At 43.9% G+C, this 15482-nt stretch overlaps 1 protein-coding gene across 11 annotated transcripts in view; it reads left to right on the top strand.

The window, feature by feature from the left end:
* The window catches only part of Tnik (TRAF2 and NCK interacting kinase), a 369052-nt gene that overhangs the window by 282293 nt on the left and 71277 nt on the right, over positions 1-15482 (top strand). For 8 of the 11 annotated variants that reach the window (XR_007834625.1, XR_007834624.1, XR_007834626.1 and 5 more), the window contains exons 13-15: positions 10060-10170; positions 10932-11018; positions 12104-12292. Coding sequence is in view for 8 of the 11 variants with exons in the window: in XM_051185885.1 (XP_051041842.1) it covers positions 10060-10170; positions 10932-11018; positions 12104-12292 (387 nt within the window). In the remaining 3 variants the exon portion in view is untranslated. The remainder of the gene's footprint in view (positions 1-10059; positions 10171-10931; positions 11019-12103; positions 12293-15482) is intronic. The other 3 variants (XM_051185891.1, XM_051185890.1, XM_051185888.1) reach the window with 1 other exon arrangement.

Below are 15482 nucleotides of genomic sequence, written 5' to 3'. Positions count from 1 at the left end.
TTGTTTTTAAAGCACCTTTTTCTTTGTGTTGCTTGGCTTTCTGCCTGTTGTTAACTTGTCAGTAGTGACTGGTCTAACCAGCACAGGGCAGCATCCCTAGGGAGCTCCGTGCTTAGCAGAGACACCTGCTACCTTGAGAAGTCTGCTTTTGCCGGCAGAAGCTCTGTCTTTTGAAAGATGGTCCTATCTATATTTCTGTCATTGTCTAGTTTCATATCTGTTGCTCTGATAAAACACCTGACCAAAATCATCTTGGGGGAATAGGAGTTTGTCAAACTTCATGCTACAGACTTTCATTGAAGGGGGGAAAAAATAAAAGTGGAAACTCAAAGCAATTAGTCCGAGATTAAATCTGTAAATCTAGAGCAGAAAGAAATAAACGCAGCCATGCTGTCATCTTGGTAGGTTGCTTCTATTTAGCTGTGCTCTTCACCTATGCAGTCCAGGACCATCTGTGCAGAGAATATCGCTGCCCACGGTGGGCGGTCTTCCCACATCAGTCAACAATTAAGACAGTCTTCCATAAACATGCTAAGCAGATTTAGACAATTCCTCAGCTGAGAGCCCCTTCCCAGGTGATCTCTAAGTTGTTACAAGTTGACATTTAAAACTAACCACCACAATCATTAAGTATAACCCTTTCATTACTATCAAGTTGTTATATGAAGGCTTGTCCAAGATCTAAACAAGACCCTAAGATGGAGATCTTGTCAGGTCTGTATGGTAAGCTTCAGGCATTAGAGACACAAAGCCCTAGGAGTGGTTATTTCACCAAGGAGACGGGCGCGTGTCAGCTTTGCTGCCAATCTCCACCCTGCCAATTTCTGCCTTAGTCATCTTGAGCAAATTCATCAGATTACTCATTTACAAAATGAGATAATAATCATTTGCGAGATTGAGTGCATTCATAAAAAGCATTTATAACAGTGTCTTGTGATCACTGGGCTTGGTGGCACATGCCTGTGATTCCATCACTTAAGAGAAATAAGTAGAACGATCAAGAGTGCAAAGGTAATATAGTATAGCACAATTGAGGCCAGCCTGGACTGCACAACACCATGTCTCAAAAGACAGACAATGAAGGGGAGGATGCCACACTAAGTGAGTCCCAGAGAGCTGGCTTTTTCAGCAGGAAATCTGGCTTTGTGTGTGGTTGCTCTGAGCCCTGTGGAGAGAGGTGCCGAGGTTAGAGTTGCTGCTGAAATGTGTTCTCCTTCTGCACAAACCCCTTCCTGAGCTTTTCAGGAATGGAGAGAACTGCCTGGTATCTGTTCCTACAGTATCTAATGTTACAAAGCAAGATAGAGTCGGACAGGAACTAACCTTTGGTATATCTGGAGTGCCTTTGATTACATGCAGGCAGAATTGTAGCCAAAGCCTGTCTGAACAGGCATCACGGGTCACAGGCCTGGCCTCCATCATCCAGGGTCTTCTAATGGCCTCTTTTGTTATGACTAGTTCATGTATCTTGTATTTCACAGTTTTCTTAGTTAATGCCTAGATAGAGCTACAACAAAATGGTTTCATTGGAACATTCATTCACATGACATTGAAATGGAGCTGTTTTCATTTCCATTTTTGTTTTCTTCGGTGAGCAGCTTGAGTATACATCACCTGGACAGTGATCTCAGCCAGTTGTCCTCTAAAAGCAAGACTTCATTTGACCTTCTTCGGATGGACTCCCTTACCCTTTGCCATGCCTCCTTACAAACCCATGGGCTTTGGCAGGCAGCACGTGCCTATTTTTTAACAACTCCTAATGTTGGAAAATGTATCTTGTTATTGATTCAGCCCTGTGATATTGCTACATCAAATACATTCTGCCAAATACCTAAAATGCCTTCATCAACAGTGCAGGAAATGTTTGAGGAGTTCTCCCTTCTACAGGGGGATGTAATTTAGCACTTTCAGTGTCAGCTCAGACTGTCTGGAACGGCCCTGTCCGTGAACGTGGTGTCCATACACTCATTCCTAATGCACTTGTTTCCCTAGCACTCAGCCCTAGAGTCTCTCACTGGGGCTTTGGAGTGTTAGGACAGGAATGGGAGAGTTTTATCTGCACTTGGCATTTATGCGAAACTACAGAGCCATGTGTATTAGAGATGACTATTGTACCATTCTCGTTCCTCTGCATGGTGTCCAGGGAAGCCCTTGTAGCTGTTCCTGGGGAAACCGAGGCTTGGGAGATGACCAGAACATAGCCTGGTGCCACAGCTGTTTGGCCCTAAATAAACACACAGGCACTATATTAATTATTAAACTGTTTGGCCAATGGCTTAGGCTTATTATTGCCTAGCTGTCTTAATTATCAAAACATTTCTATTAATCTGTGTATTGCCACAAGGCCGTGGCTTATCCATAATCCAGCATGCTACTCCTTCAGCAGCATGGCATCTCTTGGCAGCCTCTCTCTCCTCGTCTCTTGGCCCCACCTATCTTCCTGCCTGGCTACTGGCCAATCATTGTTTTATTCATCAATCAATAAGAGAAACTTATATACAGAAGAACATCTCCCATCCCCAGGAGCTACCATTCATAGCAGAGACAGGATTATATGTCTTCATTAAGCTTCCTCAAGGCAAAAATCAGCCTAGAACCTTCCTTCCCATTTTGTTTGTAAAAGAGCAACTTGACATGTGCACTCAGGGAGCTCAGCCATGGGTTGCCTGCTGATCAAAAGTTGCCCTTCAGTAGAGATTAGGCTTCCTTCTGGCCATAGATTAGAGCAGATATATAAAAGAAGGGATTTCCAGGGCTCTCTGGTTACTGTTTCTATGAAGAAAGGGGAAAGAATAGGGTCAAGACAGAAAAAGAAAACTGAAAAAAGCTCACGAAATCTTCTACTTGGTATACGCGCACATTTCAGAACCAGGCAGAATATTTGCCATGGCTATCCACTTACCAAGGAGTGGACTAGGGTAAGAGGCTGACCTGGGTACCGTGGTTTCCTTGTCCATTCAATGGAGTTATGAGTGTATTTTTCTCAAAACGAGAGGACACTACACAAGTTAGTGGGAGTAAGAGGGTTAGAAATGATGTGATACCACAAGAGGTATACAGTATCATAAACTTGCAGAACTTTGATCCTATTATTTGGCATTATTATTCATTTCATTCTTTTTATTACACTGCTATGTTGTACAATCTGAGGTACCTGGACATGTCATCATTCTTGTGCCCTACCTATTAAAAAAGAAAATATTTGGGACTCCACTTTCAATTGCAAGGCACTGTGCCCTCACTCTTGCGTGGTTAGTTTTCAATGGTCTTTCCCAAATTGAAGTTTGGGCAAGCACTGAGTAGACACAGAATCTCAAAATGTGTACAAATGCCTTTGTCACAAGTACAGTTCCTGGGAAGCTTGGGGTGAACAGTCCTGTTTATAGTAAGCTGCACACACATGTGCTGAGTGGCAATTCAAAGGACGGCGTTCGCAACACCTTCGCTTGCAGAACCCCCCAAGCAGAAGGATGGTTTGAGGCACTTCCTGAGAAACTGGATGTCATCCCACAGTAGCTGCTCACCAGTCCTCTAGAGGGCAAGCTAGGTCTATTGGTCTCCATTGGTTCCCTGTCACCACATCCACTCTCCAAGGACATCCCTGAGTTCTTCACTTCCCCTCTCATTCTGAGCCCTTTTTCTTACAAGGCAGCACGTCCTTGCTCAGAGCCTTTGAAGGTCAGCTGTGGGGCCACTACATTAAAGGGTTAGATGATAGCCTCAAATTCAACATACTACACCAACTCATTCATTAACTGTTCACAGAGGACATATTTCTGATCCAGTGCTCTCTCTCCACCCTACTATATTACCAGTACACTTAGGAAATATTCTCAAATGTGGGTGTTTCCCTGGGCTCGTATAATGGGAAATGTGATATGTATAAAAGATGGACATAGAAGCAAGGCTTGATTGTTACCTAATATTTATCTTTCTCTATAACTTTTCTTCATCCTAAAAAGAGAACTAAATAAGACATAGTGGTTAATACAACAAGGAAAATATAATGTGTAAGAAAATTAAAAAGGAACATAAAATAGAAGAGAAAGATGAGTTGAAAGCAGGGGCTAGGCTGGTTCATTGAGCACTTGATATTCAGTGAGCACAGCTAGCAGATGTGGACATCATTATGGCTTTGAGCATCCTAGCACCGAAGAAAACCAACAAAGATCCTAGTTGTCCATCAGAGAGAAGGTGTGTTCCGTCGCTGGAGGTGGTGACACCATCACCTGAGCTGAGGGTCCAGACTGGATAAATAGGAAGGAGAAGGCAAGCTGAGCACCAGCCTTCATCTCTCCACTTCCTGACTCAGTGTGGCCAGATGTCTCCCATTCCTAACTCCGTGCCTCCCCCACAACGAAAGATTGTACCTTCAAAACATGAGCCAAGATAAACCCTTCCTTCCTTAAGTTGCTCTTACCATGTATTTTATCGCACTTCTCCCCTCATTGGTGCATGGCCACAGAAGGCAAAACATACAGGAAGGGATACACCTACACCAAAATATAAGGCTGTGATTGTATTAACCTGGAGAACATGCAGGGCAATTGCTATCATTCACTCTCCAACCAGAAAAAGCAAACATTAAAACTCAATTACGAACCAACTGAGTATCTAACTTTAAGGAGTCAACCTCTGGCAATGCCTCCAAGAAGACATAAATGAGAACTTCTAGTCCATTCCTCATGAGTTGTCATCTACCAAGAACTGCCATCTAGCTGATGGAAGACATCTTCTCTGATGGCAGGACTATGATAAGCATTATACATAATGCTGATGCAATCTAAGAATACTGCTTTAGTCTTCACTTCTCCATTCTTTCCAGCTCAGGTTTGTAGCCTTATTTTACTTTCATACTTTTCTCCAACATGGCATATAGCTACATCAGGACCAATTGCAGGTGACTGTGTTTGTTTTTTAACATTCTCAATCTCACATGGGCATGCTGTGAAGGACCTTCTGGCCTGAGAGAGATGACTCAGAAAGGCAGGTCTGATTTAGTCTTTCACACTGTCCTGGTTTTCTTTCTGTTGCTGTGACAAATGCACTGACTAAAAAGCAACTTTGGAGAGAAAGGGTTTATATGCATAAAATTTCACCTTGCCATCCATCATTGCATGAAGTCAAGAAGGAACTCAAGCAGCCAGTCACATTGCATCCACAATCAAAGCTGGGAGAAACAAATAACCTTATGCTGCTAACTTGCTTTCAGCCAGCTTTTCTCACTCTATACAGTCCCGCTCTGACTTGTTGCTGCCCACAGTGGGCTGGCTCCTCCCCCATCAATTATCAGGACAATTATGTATAGACAGGCCAACCTGATCTAAGACAATTCCTAAATTAAAACTCTTGACCTGGGTGATTCTAGGTTATGTCAAGTAGACAGTTAAAATCACACGCCCCTTGAATTGTTTTTCTGATCTCAGTCATCGATACAACAAATATAAATAATGACACAGTGTGTGAGAGAAACATATAAGGCAGAAAAGATGACTCTCAACCATTAAAAGTGCTTACTGACCTTGCAAAGAACCATGGTTGAATCCCTGGGATCCATACTGGGTGGCTAACATCTGCCTGTAACCCCAGTGCCAGGGGGATCCAACATCTTCTTCTGGCCCCTTAGGGCACTACATGTGTGTGGTATGCATACATTCATTCAGACCCATACACACATAAATGAAAGTTAAGAAAATAAATCACTCTTAAGGGATAAAACTTGGAATGGAGATACACAGTAGCTTTCAATCTAGATCACAAATTCAATATAAACAAACACGAAGAAGTAATAGGAAGTATGATGGAATGCATGTCAATAGTACTGGCAGGAAGAAAATGCCAAAATGCTTTAAGAGAATAATGTGTTGGTGTCTCCTCCCACTCCCTCAAGTTTTCATTCTGTTGAATTCAAAATCCCCTTCCTTTGAGGCAGAATGTCATTATATTATATAGCCCTGACTGATCTTAATCTCATGATGTTTCTTCTGCCTCAGCAACGCATCTACTACAACACATCTTTACATGTACCTGCCAGGTACCAGGACCCATGTGAGAGGCTGAAGTTGAGCATTGGCTTTGTCCTCTAAGAGCTGCTTGTAGAGAGAGCCACCAAAGATTGTTTAAGGGTCTCCTCGAGGCCAGGAATTTTCTTTGGTGTGTTTTGATGTGTCCTTTCCAACGAGAGACCATAAAAATCTTTCTAGGAAAGGCATCAACCTTGAGGTACGCAGTTGGAAATTGGCAGGGTGCCCTCAGAAGGTTGGGGAGGTAATTTATTTTTCTAACTTCACTGCAGGAGCTGAAGCCCTGGCACATGCCTCTGTGTGTGACCAGTGGCTGATCTGAGTGACATCATTATTAATTATTAGCCACTTTTGAGTGTCTTTCTCTGAAGCTTCAGAACACTTGGGAAGTCCTATCTTCTTGTGTTGCAATCAATACTGTGTGTACCTTGCCTGGGAACCTGAGTGGCATGTAATTATAAAACAGTATTGATTCCTGGCACACTGAAAACAGACAAGTCTTCCACATAAAATTCAGCCAAATCTTCAAAGGCCTTGATTGTATTTTCCTCAAGAAAGAGACCAATAAGAGTAAGGAACTTGAAATGTTAGCTAAATGAGGGCTATTTCTTGCCAGCAACCAGATCAGTATACATAATTATTTTATTCTCCGGGCTGGCGCTCATTCACTTGGGTTGAATGTTGGAAATGTGTCTGCTTTGGGTCTACAATCCAAATTATTCAGTTAGTTCTTATGATGATGTTCCCTCTTGTGTTCCTCTGAATTATTTTTCCTGTGAAACAAATAATTGCTTGTCTGGGATCAACAGACCCCCGATTTTCCTTGCTGTCTTTGTTACACTATGCAGAAAACTCCTTAGCTCAGAGCTCTATCCTCTTTCATGTTCTTGGTCACCAGAAACCCTATTTCATGTTGGCCTGCTTGTAATTTCTAAGCAGGTCTCCATGTCAGTCATTTTATTTGTTTGTTTGTTTTTGTTTTTCGAGACAGGGTTTCTCTCTGTAGCCCTGGCTGCTGTCCTGGCACTAGCTTTGTAGATCAGGCTTGCCTCAAGCTCATGAGATCCACCTGTCTCTGCCTCCCAAGTGCTGGGATTAAAGGCCTGAGCCACCACTGCCAGGCACCAGTCATTTTAGAGTGACTGAAAATCTGGAATCTTTCTTCCTTCTTGCAACTTCTCCTTCCTTAGCAATAAGGATGAATAGTGATACCCAGCCTGCCTCTATTACGTCATTGATGCCCTGTTGGCTGGTGCCTAGACCTGTAAGAAGGCCTCGCCCTGCTTTATTAGTGTCTAATGGTTGTTGGGGGCCTTTTGAAAATGCAAACCCTATTGCATCACTTGGCTGCACAAAGCCCTGTCAGGGTTCCTCATCACTGCAGTGCAAGATGGAGAGGTGGATGTAAAGTTAGGGAGTGACAGATACTGAGTCTCGTGGGGTAGCTTCTTTCCTAAGATTCTGAGGTCACCGATACACAGCACACACTGATAAACTGTAAGACTGCAGCAAATGCTAGAGCGACAAGGCTTCCCCCAGGGTTCTTGGTATTTTTGGGAGCCTGTGGCAGACAGCTGTGGTGGGATGGCTCTTTCCCTGGTTTTGCAAAACTGGCTTGTCAGTGTAATTGGAGGCTGCTTTCTTTGGAACATCTCACTGCTTCTCGCCAAGCAATGAAGCGCCTCAAGAATGTCACAGGGAATGAGTGGTCCCTGGTCTGTTTTCTCAGAACGTCCTAACTGAGGAAAAAGAAATCAAAGCTAGTACAGGGTATAAGGAAAGCATAGCCATGCAATACAGGGCCCTTTGAGCTGCCTAAGTATCTGCCTAAATGCCAGTGTGCATATCCTGACAGTTGTCTGGGGGCAGGGTCAGCGTAATGCCAGGATACCAACAACAGGGTCTGACACAAAAGGCCCACAGCTGTCCCCAAAACAGATGCTACCAGTACTACTGGAGAGCACATTGTTTTGTTTGTTTTTAATTTCATTTTATATTCCAACCACAATTCTTTCTCCCACCCTCCCTCCTCTCACTTCCCTCCCCATCCCACCTGGCATCCACTCCTCCTAAAGAATAAGGGCTCCCATGAGGAGTCAACAAATCCTGGCCCATCATGTTAAGGCAGAACCAAGCCCCTCCCTTGTGGTGTTGTATTGTTTATGATCTAATTAAGTTAAGCTAAAGATTAGGAAAACAAAGCAGCCAGCCACTAGCTCTCACCTCTCCCTCAGACTGAAATGGGGACCCTGTCCCCACGAATCCTCAGAGCATAATGCAGATTGCACCAAGCTTCAGACTGTAATCATCCGAGTTCCTGTCTTCTCCTGCTTTATTTTCCTCTCTCTGCCCAGCCATATCACTCGCTAGTGCTGGGTACTAAAGATGTGGGATCCCAAGTGTTGAGATCACCTCTGTGTGAGCTGTTTCTCTTTCAGACTGCCTCAATTTTGTTTAGCTCAGTGTTGCCTTGAACTAACAGAGATCCATCTGCCTCTGTCTCCCCAGTCCTGGGATTAAAAGTGTGCACCACCACTGCTTGGCCTCTATGGCTAACTAGTATGGAATTAAAGGTGTGTGCCATCACTGCCAGGATCTATGTCTGTTGCTATCTTTGCATTTGGCTCTATTAAATCATATAAAATATATCACCACACTCCCTCCTGCATTAAAGCTGAGCACAGCATCCACCGTAGGAAACAGTCTCCCACAAGCTAGCTTATACACAAGGGATAAATCCTGTTCCTACTGCCAGGGGCTCCTCAGCTCAAGCTTCACAACTATCTCCCATGTACAGAGGGCCTAGTTCAATGCCATGGAGGCTCCAAAGCTGTCAGTCTAGAGTTCATGAGTTCCCATGAGCTTGGTTCTGCTGTCTCTGCAGATTTCTCCTCTTGACCTCCCTTACTCACCACTTCCCTCATCCCTCTCTTCACCTGGATTCCCAGAGTTCTGCCTGGGAGCACATTGTTTTAAATATGATCATGTACATTGCAAGATGTTTGGTATATCTGCCCCTCGGGCTAAGTGACAGTCATGTGACTCCAGTTACTGTGACAGCCACTAAAGCCCTTCATATGTTCCCACATAGTTTCTCATGTCATGGAGATGGGAAATGAATGGCACCCATCCCTGCCTCTAAGTACCAGTCCCTGGGCTTGGTTCTCAGGTCCCCCAAACCCTCTCCTTTTCAGAAAGTAGAATGAAGAGCCAGGCCAATTTGGTGGTCTTCTGCCACACTTCTTGTCTCTCCAGCTACAGAATAGATGAGCATCAGTCCTGAGCATATGGCTGGCTTTAAAGCCAAGCCCTGCTACTTACTGGGACAGATGGTGAGCAGCAACATGACTTTAAGCAATTACTCTCCCCATGATGCCTCAGTATCTGTACATGAACTTGGGGTAATCATATCTACCTCAAAGGAATTTTTGAAGATTAAATAAGATAGACCATGTAACATGTGGATTGGTTTACCCACTCTTGGGTGGGGCAATTGTATGAGCTAAGAATGACAATAAGATTAGGATCTTACCTGAATGAGAAGATAACATCTGCATTTACAAATGAATCCTCCAGCAAACAGAGACACAGCTTGGTGTGAGCAACAGAGATATGGTCTGGGTGATAGTCTGTGAATTCTGTACAGTGTGTGGCCTTGGATATCTACTCCACTTATCTGAGTCTTGCTTCTTTAGAATCTTTGTATGACACGATATTAGAATGACTGAAGCTTGTAAGTATTGCAACAGATTTTGAGAGTCTGTGATGGCTCAAAATATCGCTAGTCCTTTGTAACCTGGTATGACAATCCCAAATGGCCACAAAAGAGCATGTGTTGGTGAGAGTCCACATACATGGTCTACATAACTCCAAATCTCTTGATATCACCCCTCCTTGCCAATGTGTCCCCCAGTAGCACAGGAGCCTTGGAGCATTTGGGTATCTGTCCTTGAGAGCCCATGACTGTCACAGGGCAGATCTAATGCTAATATCACCAGTGCTCAGTGCTATCATGATATCTTCTTGTGACCCACAGCAACAAAGGCGTGAGAAGGAGCTCCGGAAGCAGCAGGAACGGGAACAGCGCCGGCACTATGAAGAGCAGATGCGCAGGGAGGAGGAGAGGAGGCGTGCAGAGCATGAACAGGTACTGGGAGATGGAAAAACTGTGAACCTACAACAGGCCCCATGGGAACTACAGTATCAGGGAGCTCTGGGATATGGGACACAGTCTCCAAGGACTGTTCTATTATGGCTTTTGCTTTTTCTCCACTGACAGTTCTTACCTATTCAAACAGTCAAGTGCACAGCTTGACAGTGCCCATGCTTCCTACCCAAGCCAGGGCCTCCTCTGACACACCTAGGACTTTTGACTTCCCGGCATGGAACCCAGTTCCCATTCTTCCATCACTGAAGATGAGCCATGCTATTCAAGCTATTTCTGCTCTCCAGCTCCTGGTAGTGGCCTCTCTGACTGATAAACTCAGAAGCTGAATGAACAAGCTATGGGATGGATCTATTACAAAGACTGTGAGCAAGCTAGCCTTGCACATGTGTTCCATGCCTGCTGCTGGCGCAGAGCGTCAGCACTTTACAGCATTGTTAATTCCAAGGAATCCTTAAGAGAGGATCCTAATAACAAGCTTTGACAGAGAGCTGGTTTCATTAAAACCAATAGAGACAGTGAAATGCCAGGCCATCGCAAGGGGGCTGTGCTTTTGACTGTATTGAAAGGCTTGGCTTTGCTATGGCCTTGCTCTTGCTGTTTGGTGAGGTGTTGGATATTTTTTCCCTTCCTTTCTCCAGCATTTCACCTGGAAGCTCTTGTCTCCTTTGCAATTACTGGTTCTTTCTCTCTCTTTTCCTCTCTTTCCATTCTTCCCAATTCTCTGCTGCCTGCCTCTCCAGGAATACATCAGGCGACAGTTAGAGGAAGAGCAAAGACAGTTAGAGATCTTACAGCAGCAGCTACTGCATGAACAAGCTCTACTTCTGGTAATGGGAAAGTCACACACCAGCAGACCTGCCTGGTGTTCACCCTGAGTGTGCGCATGCTTGTGTGAGTGTGCACATGCTTGTGTGAGTGTGTGCATGCTTGTGTGAGTGTGTGCATGCTTGTGTGAGTGTGTGCATGCTTGCATGTGTGTGAGTGTAGGAATATATATGTCTTTTGTGTTTCTTCCTCCTAACATGCCAATTAAAAAAAATGAGGTCTTCCCTTCTAACCTCCTGAGAATCTCACAGAAGCTTCATATAATTTCCTGACCCAGGTTGGTAAATCCTCAACCATTTAGCACACTTTATTAACTCCCTCTATTTGGGAAACTTCAGCATGAATCCAGCCTTATTATAAGTTCACAGTACATTCAAGACCCACTGTGTTTATTGCAGAGTAATTTTTAAAGCCATTTGCAACACGCTGAAATATAATCACAGCAAATGCAACTCGGCCATAGAGCCCGCACAACCCTGTAGCCATTTCTCATTTGCAGGCTGTTGGTCCTGCCTTAACAATGGGAACAGTTTGTTTCCTGCTCATGCTGTATCCACTGGAAGAATTTTTATTATTACTACTATATGGCTCTCCAAATGGGCTTCTTGGTGTTGCTTTTTCATCTTTTTAAATTCAATATTTTATGTGATAGCATCCTGTTTTTGTTTTTAACCTTGTACATAAGCTTGCTGATAGCTTTAGTTAGTACAGATTTTATTTAAAGGTTGATGATCTCTGGTGGTTTATTTGGTTGTATACGCTATCACATATGTTTGAATGACCAAATTACCAAATTAGGAAGTGGATGACAGTAGTGATGACAGTCTATGTTGCAATTCTCCAGAGACATGTCACTTTCCAAGTGGCATTCTATAGGGACTGCCATTAAAGCAATCATGTTTTTATTAACATCCTTGTGTGCACACTAGCATAAGGCAGGGGCTTATTTGGGGTACTCCTTGTCCTTCTTAGAATTGTATGTGTTTCCAGCTCCCCTTTGTCTCCACTGCATGCTTGGCTGCTGCCCAGTGTGGTAAAGTGCCCTGTGGTCATGTGCCTTCTTCTTCCCTCTTCCTGCTCCCGGTAGGAATATAAGCGCAAACAACTGGAAGAACAGAGGCAAGCAGAAAGACTTCAGCGGCAGCTAAAGCAAGAGAGAGACTACCTTGTTTCCCTCCAGCATCAGCGACAGGAGCAGAGGCCCCTGGAGAAGAAGCCACTGTACCATTACAAGGAGGGCATGAGCCCCAGTGAGAAGCCAGCATGGGCCAAAGAGGTAAGAGAGGAAGGGCTGCTGTATCCACTGGGCGGGTTCTCCACTGTGAGTTCGTTCGCTGGGATGCAGAATTCGGTCAGTGCTATGCCGTTTGAAGACAGCCCCATCATCAGAGTTACACTTCACTTCTGCAGAAGCCATAATATCACTGCAGAGAAATGCTGATGTACCTGATGCTGTTTTTCTTGTGCACCTTTCGAGTAAAGTGGGGTTTTGCAGGAGAAAACAACAAAAGTTAGTTTTCCTTACAAAAGACTATTTAGAGGAGGTAGAGAGATAGTCTTCTCGGTAAAATGCTTGCCTTGTAAGCACAGGGACTTGAGTGCAACTCCCAGCACTCACACAAAAAGCCAGACATGGAGGAAAAGGCCGATAATCCCAGAAATGTAAAGGAAGAGTCAAGAGGCTATCTGGATATCTGGGGTTCACTGGTCATCCAGCCTATCCTGATGCTAGGACCCACTGGGAGACTGTCTAAAAAAAAACAAAACAAACAAACAACAACAACAAAAAAAAAACCAAGGTAATGGCAGGCATGTGGGAAGTGATAGCAGGTTGGCAGTTGGCACTCTCTCTCTCTCTCTCTCTCTCTCTCTCTCTCTCTCTCTCTCACACACACACACACACACACACACAGACCTTGCACCACACTCACACCAAGAACGCTGTTAGTTATGTAGCATGACAACTGTTAGTGGAAGGATGTTATTTACAACTCACAGAATTCTGGGAAGGATCATATCCTACCCACAACCTGGTTGCATTACTGAGACCTTGGAATCACTGCTAACCTTGCCTTGTTCATTGTGGTCTCAGAGGTGCACAATGGGCCACACACCTGTGGCTATGATGTGCACTCCAGATACACCCAAAGTAATATTCCTTCATTTTCCAACCCTTAGACCAAGGTAGGATTTTAGGTGTGTGGTTCTGTGGTGAGTTAGTTATAAAATATAATTTAAAACTATTTGGATTAAAGAAAAATAAAGGGATTATAACCAAACAGATAAAGCAAAAGTCAGTAACCCAGACACAGGGTACATCAGTATTCAGATCTGTCTTTGTGACAGCCAGTGACGTCCTTGTATTCCTGCAAACATATCTAAATCACTTAAAGGGGTATTTATGGCTACTTCTTGTCTGTAAATAGCTTCTTTAGGTATTTACATCTGTGATGTTTAGAAAATATTGCCAGAACCATACCCACGACCCTATTTTAATATTTTTAAATTTTTTTCTTTTTCTATCTTATCTTTTACTAGGTATATGAAATACTAGAAATGATATCCTAATCAAGGTAGTTAATGAGAGATGGCAATCAAGCAATGGTATTTATTGTAACATTTTACACATTTACATATTATTTGAATCCTTTTTAATTGGCATTAATTATTACACTGAAATAACTTTTCAAGTGTTTAAGAACTAAGTCTATACAGCAAATCATTTTGCTTAGCGTAAGGAACTACACTAATTAGTGTTCAGTCACTTTCTGCTATAGTCTACGAAATGACCTGTAGTGACCTTTGTGGAACTGGGCCACTTTTTCTGAGATAAATAATTCAGGTTTCTGATTCTACTTCCTCAGAGAGCACTAACCCCACAGTTAATTACTTCTCTCATTGTTGTGACAAAATACCCAACAAAAACAGCTTAAGGGGGAGTGGGTATTTTGGCTCCAGGATGAAGTCTATCATGGCAGAGGAGGCAAGGCAGTAGGAGCAAGAGTCAGCTGGCCACCTTGTGTTCACACCAAGGATGCAGAGAGGGAGGATGCCCGGGCTCAGCTCATGTCTCCTTTCCATTCAGTCTGGGGCTCCAACCAGAGCATATGCCACCCACATACCAGACTGGTATTCCCACCCCAGTCACTAGGATCTAGATAAGCCTTCACAAGTAGGCTCAGACATTTCTTTCTTGGATGATACAAAACCCCAGTAAGTTGTCAATCAAGATGAAGCATCAGAACTTCCTAATAACTCATACCCCTTCTGTGTAAGTGGGACCACTGATTAGCAGTAGGCTTCCTGACTGTCTTCCTCAACTGCTTAGCCATTTCTTAGCCATGCTGGGTTAAAAATCCTCAGCTACCTCAGACCCCCAGCTCCTGCCCATAACTGTTTAGGAAGCTGGAGTGCTGTCCCTCCGCAGAGCTACTGCCATTATAGTCCACAGCAAGTACCAAGGACCACAGCCTCCTGCCTTCGGTGTCCCTAGCTCTAGTGCAAGTTTAGGAAGGAGACAGCTGCACTTCACAGCACTCCTTGTGAAGCATCCCACGATTCCTGCTTTCACAGGCAGATCCCTGTGTTAGAACATCCAAGAAGGAGAGTGTGCTGTGGTTTCCACTTCTTCCTGTCACCTTCCACCCAGCTCAGATTTGAGCCTGTCTGCCTTGACTTCATTGTTTCCTGCTGTCTATCTGATGCCATCATGAAATTCCCTGACCTGGCCTTTCGATTTATAATTAGTTCACAGTTCCTAGGCTCCCAGAATCTCTCCTGGAGCCAAATCTCTACTGCTGTCATCAAGGCAGTATTGTAGACCTTCTGCCTCCCCTGTTTCCTTCCCAGGCTCCTAACAGTAATAGAAACCTAACATATGGACACACAAACACTACACTGAGCACTCCAGATGTGAGGGTCTCTGGTCACCTCAAGTCTTGGTCACATCTGGTGGATGACATCATTCAAGATACCAGCTTCCCAGCCACCAGTGTTATTCCTTGGGACTCAATACAGCTCTAAAACATGTATGGGGGCATTATGGGAAATTTCATATTCAGCCTTTTCTTCCTATATAGTTAACATAATCTGGCCTCTAAATAACCATCAATCTATCTCCAAAAACGTATCCTTCCTGTTTAGATTACTCCTCTTTCCACATCATTCCAGATAGAAAATTTTTCATCAGCAATGTGATGCAATGCTTCATCCTCTGTCTGGTGTGTGTGTGTGTGTGTGTGTGTGTGTGTGTGTGTGTGTGTGTGTGTGCGCATTTGTTTGTGTGCATGTATGGGTGCCTAGTGCAGTCCAAGTGCATGTACCCATACATTTATGTGTGAAGGCTAGAGGAAATTATGTGTTATTCCCTTAAGACAGACCCTCTCACTGAAGCTAGAGATAGTCTGGCAGTCAGCAAGCCTCAGTGTCTCTCCTGTCTTCATACACACACACACACATACACACAC

This window comes from Phodopus roborovskii, unplaced genomic scaffold (genome assembly GCF_943737965.1).
Source record: "Phodopus roborovskii unplaced genomic scaffold, PHOROB, whole genome shotgun sequence".
Taxonomy (NCBI): domain Eukaryota; kingdom Metazoa; phylum Chordata; class Mammalia; order Rodentia; family Cricetidae; genus Phodopus; species Phodopus roborovskii.
Note: the sequence above shows the minus strand (reverse complement) of the source record. Positions and strands in the feature narration are given on the sequence as shown.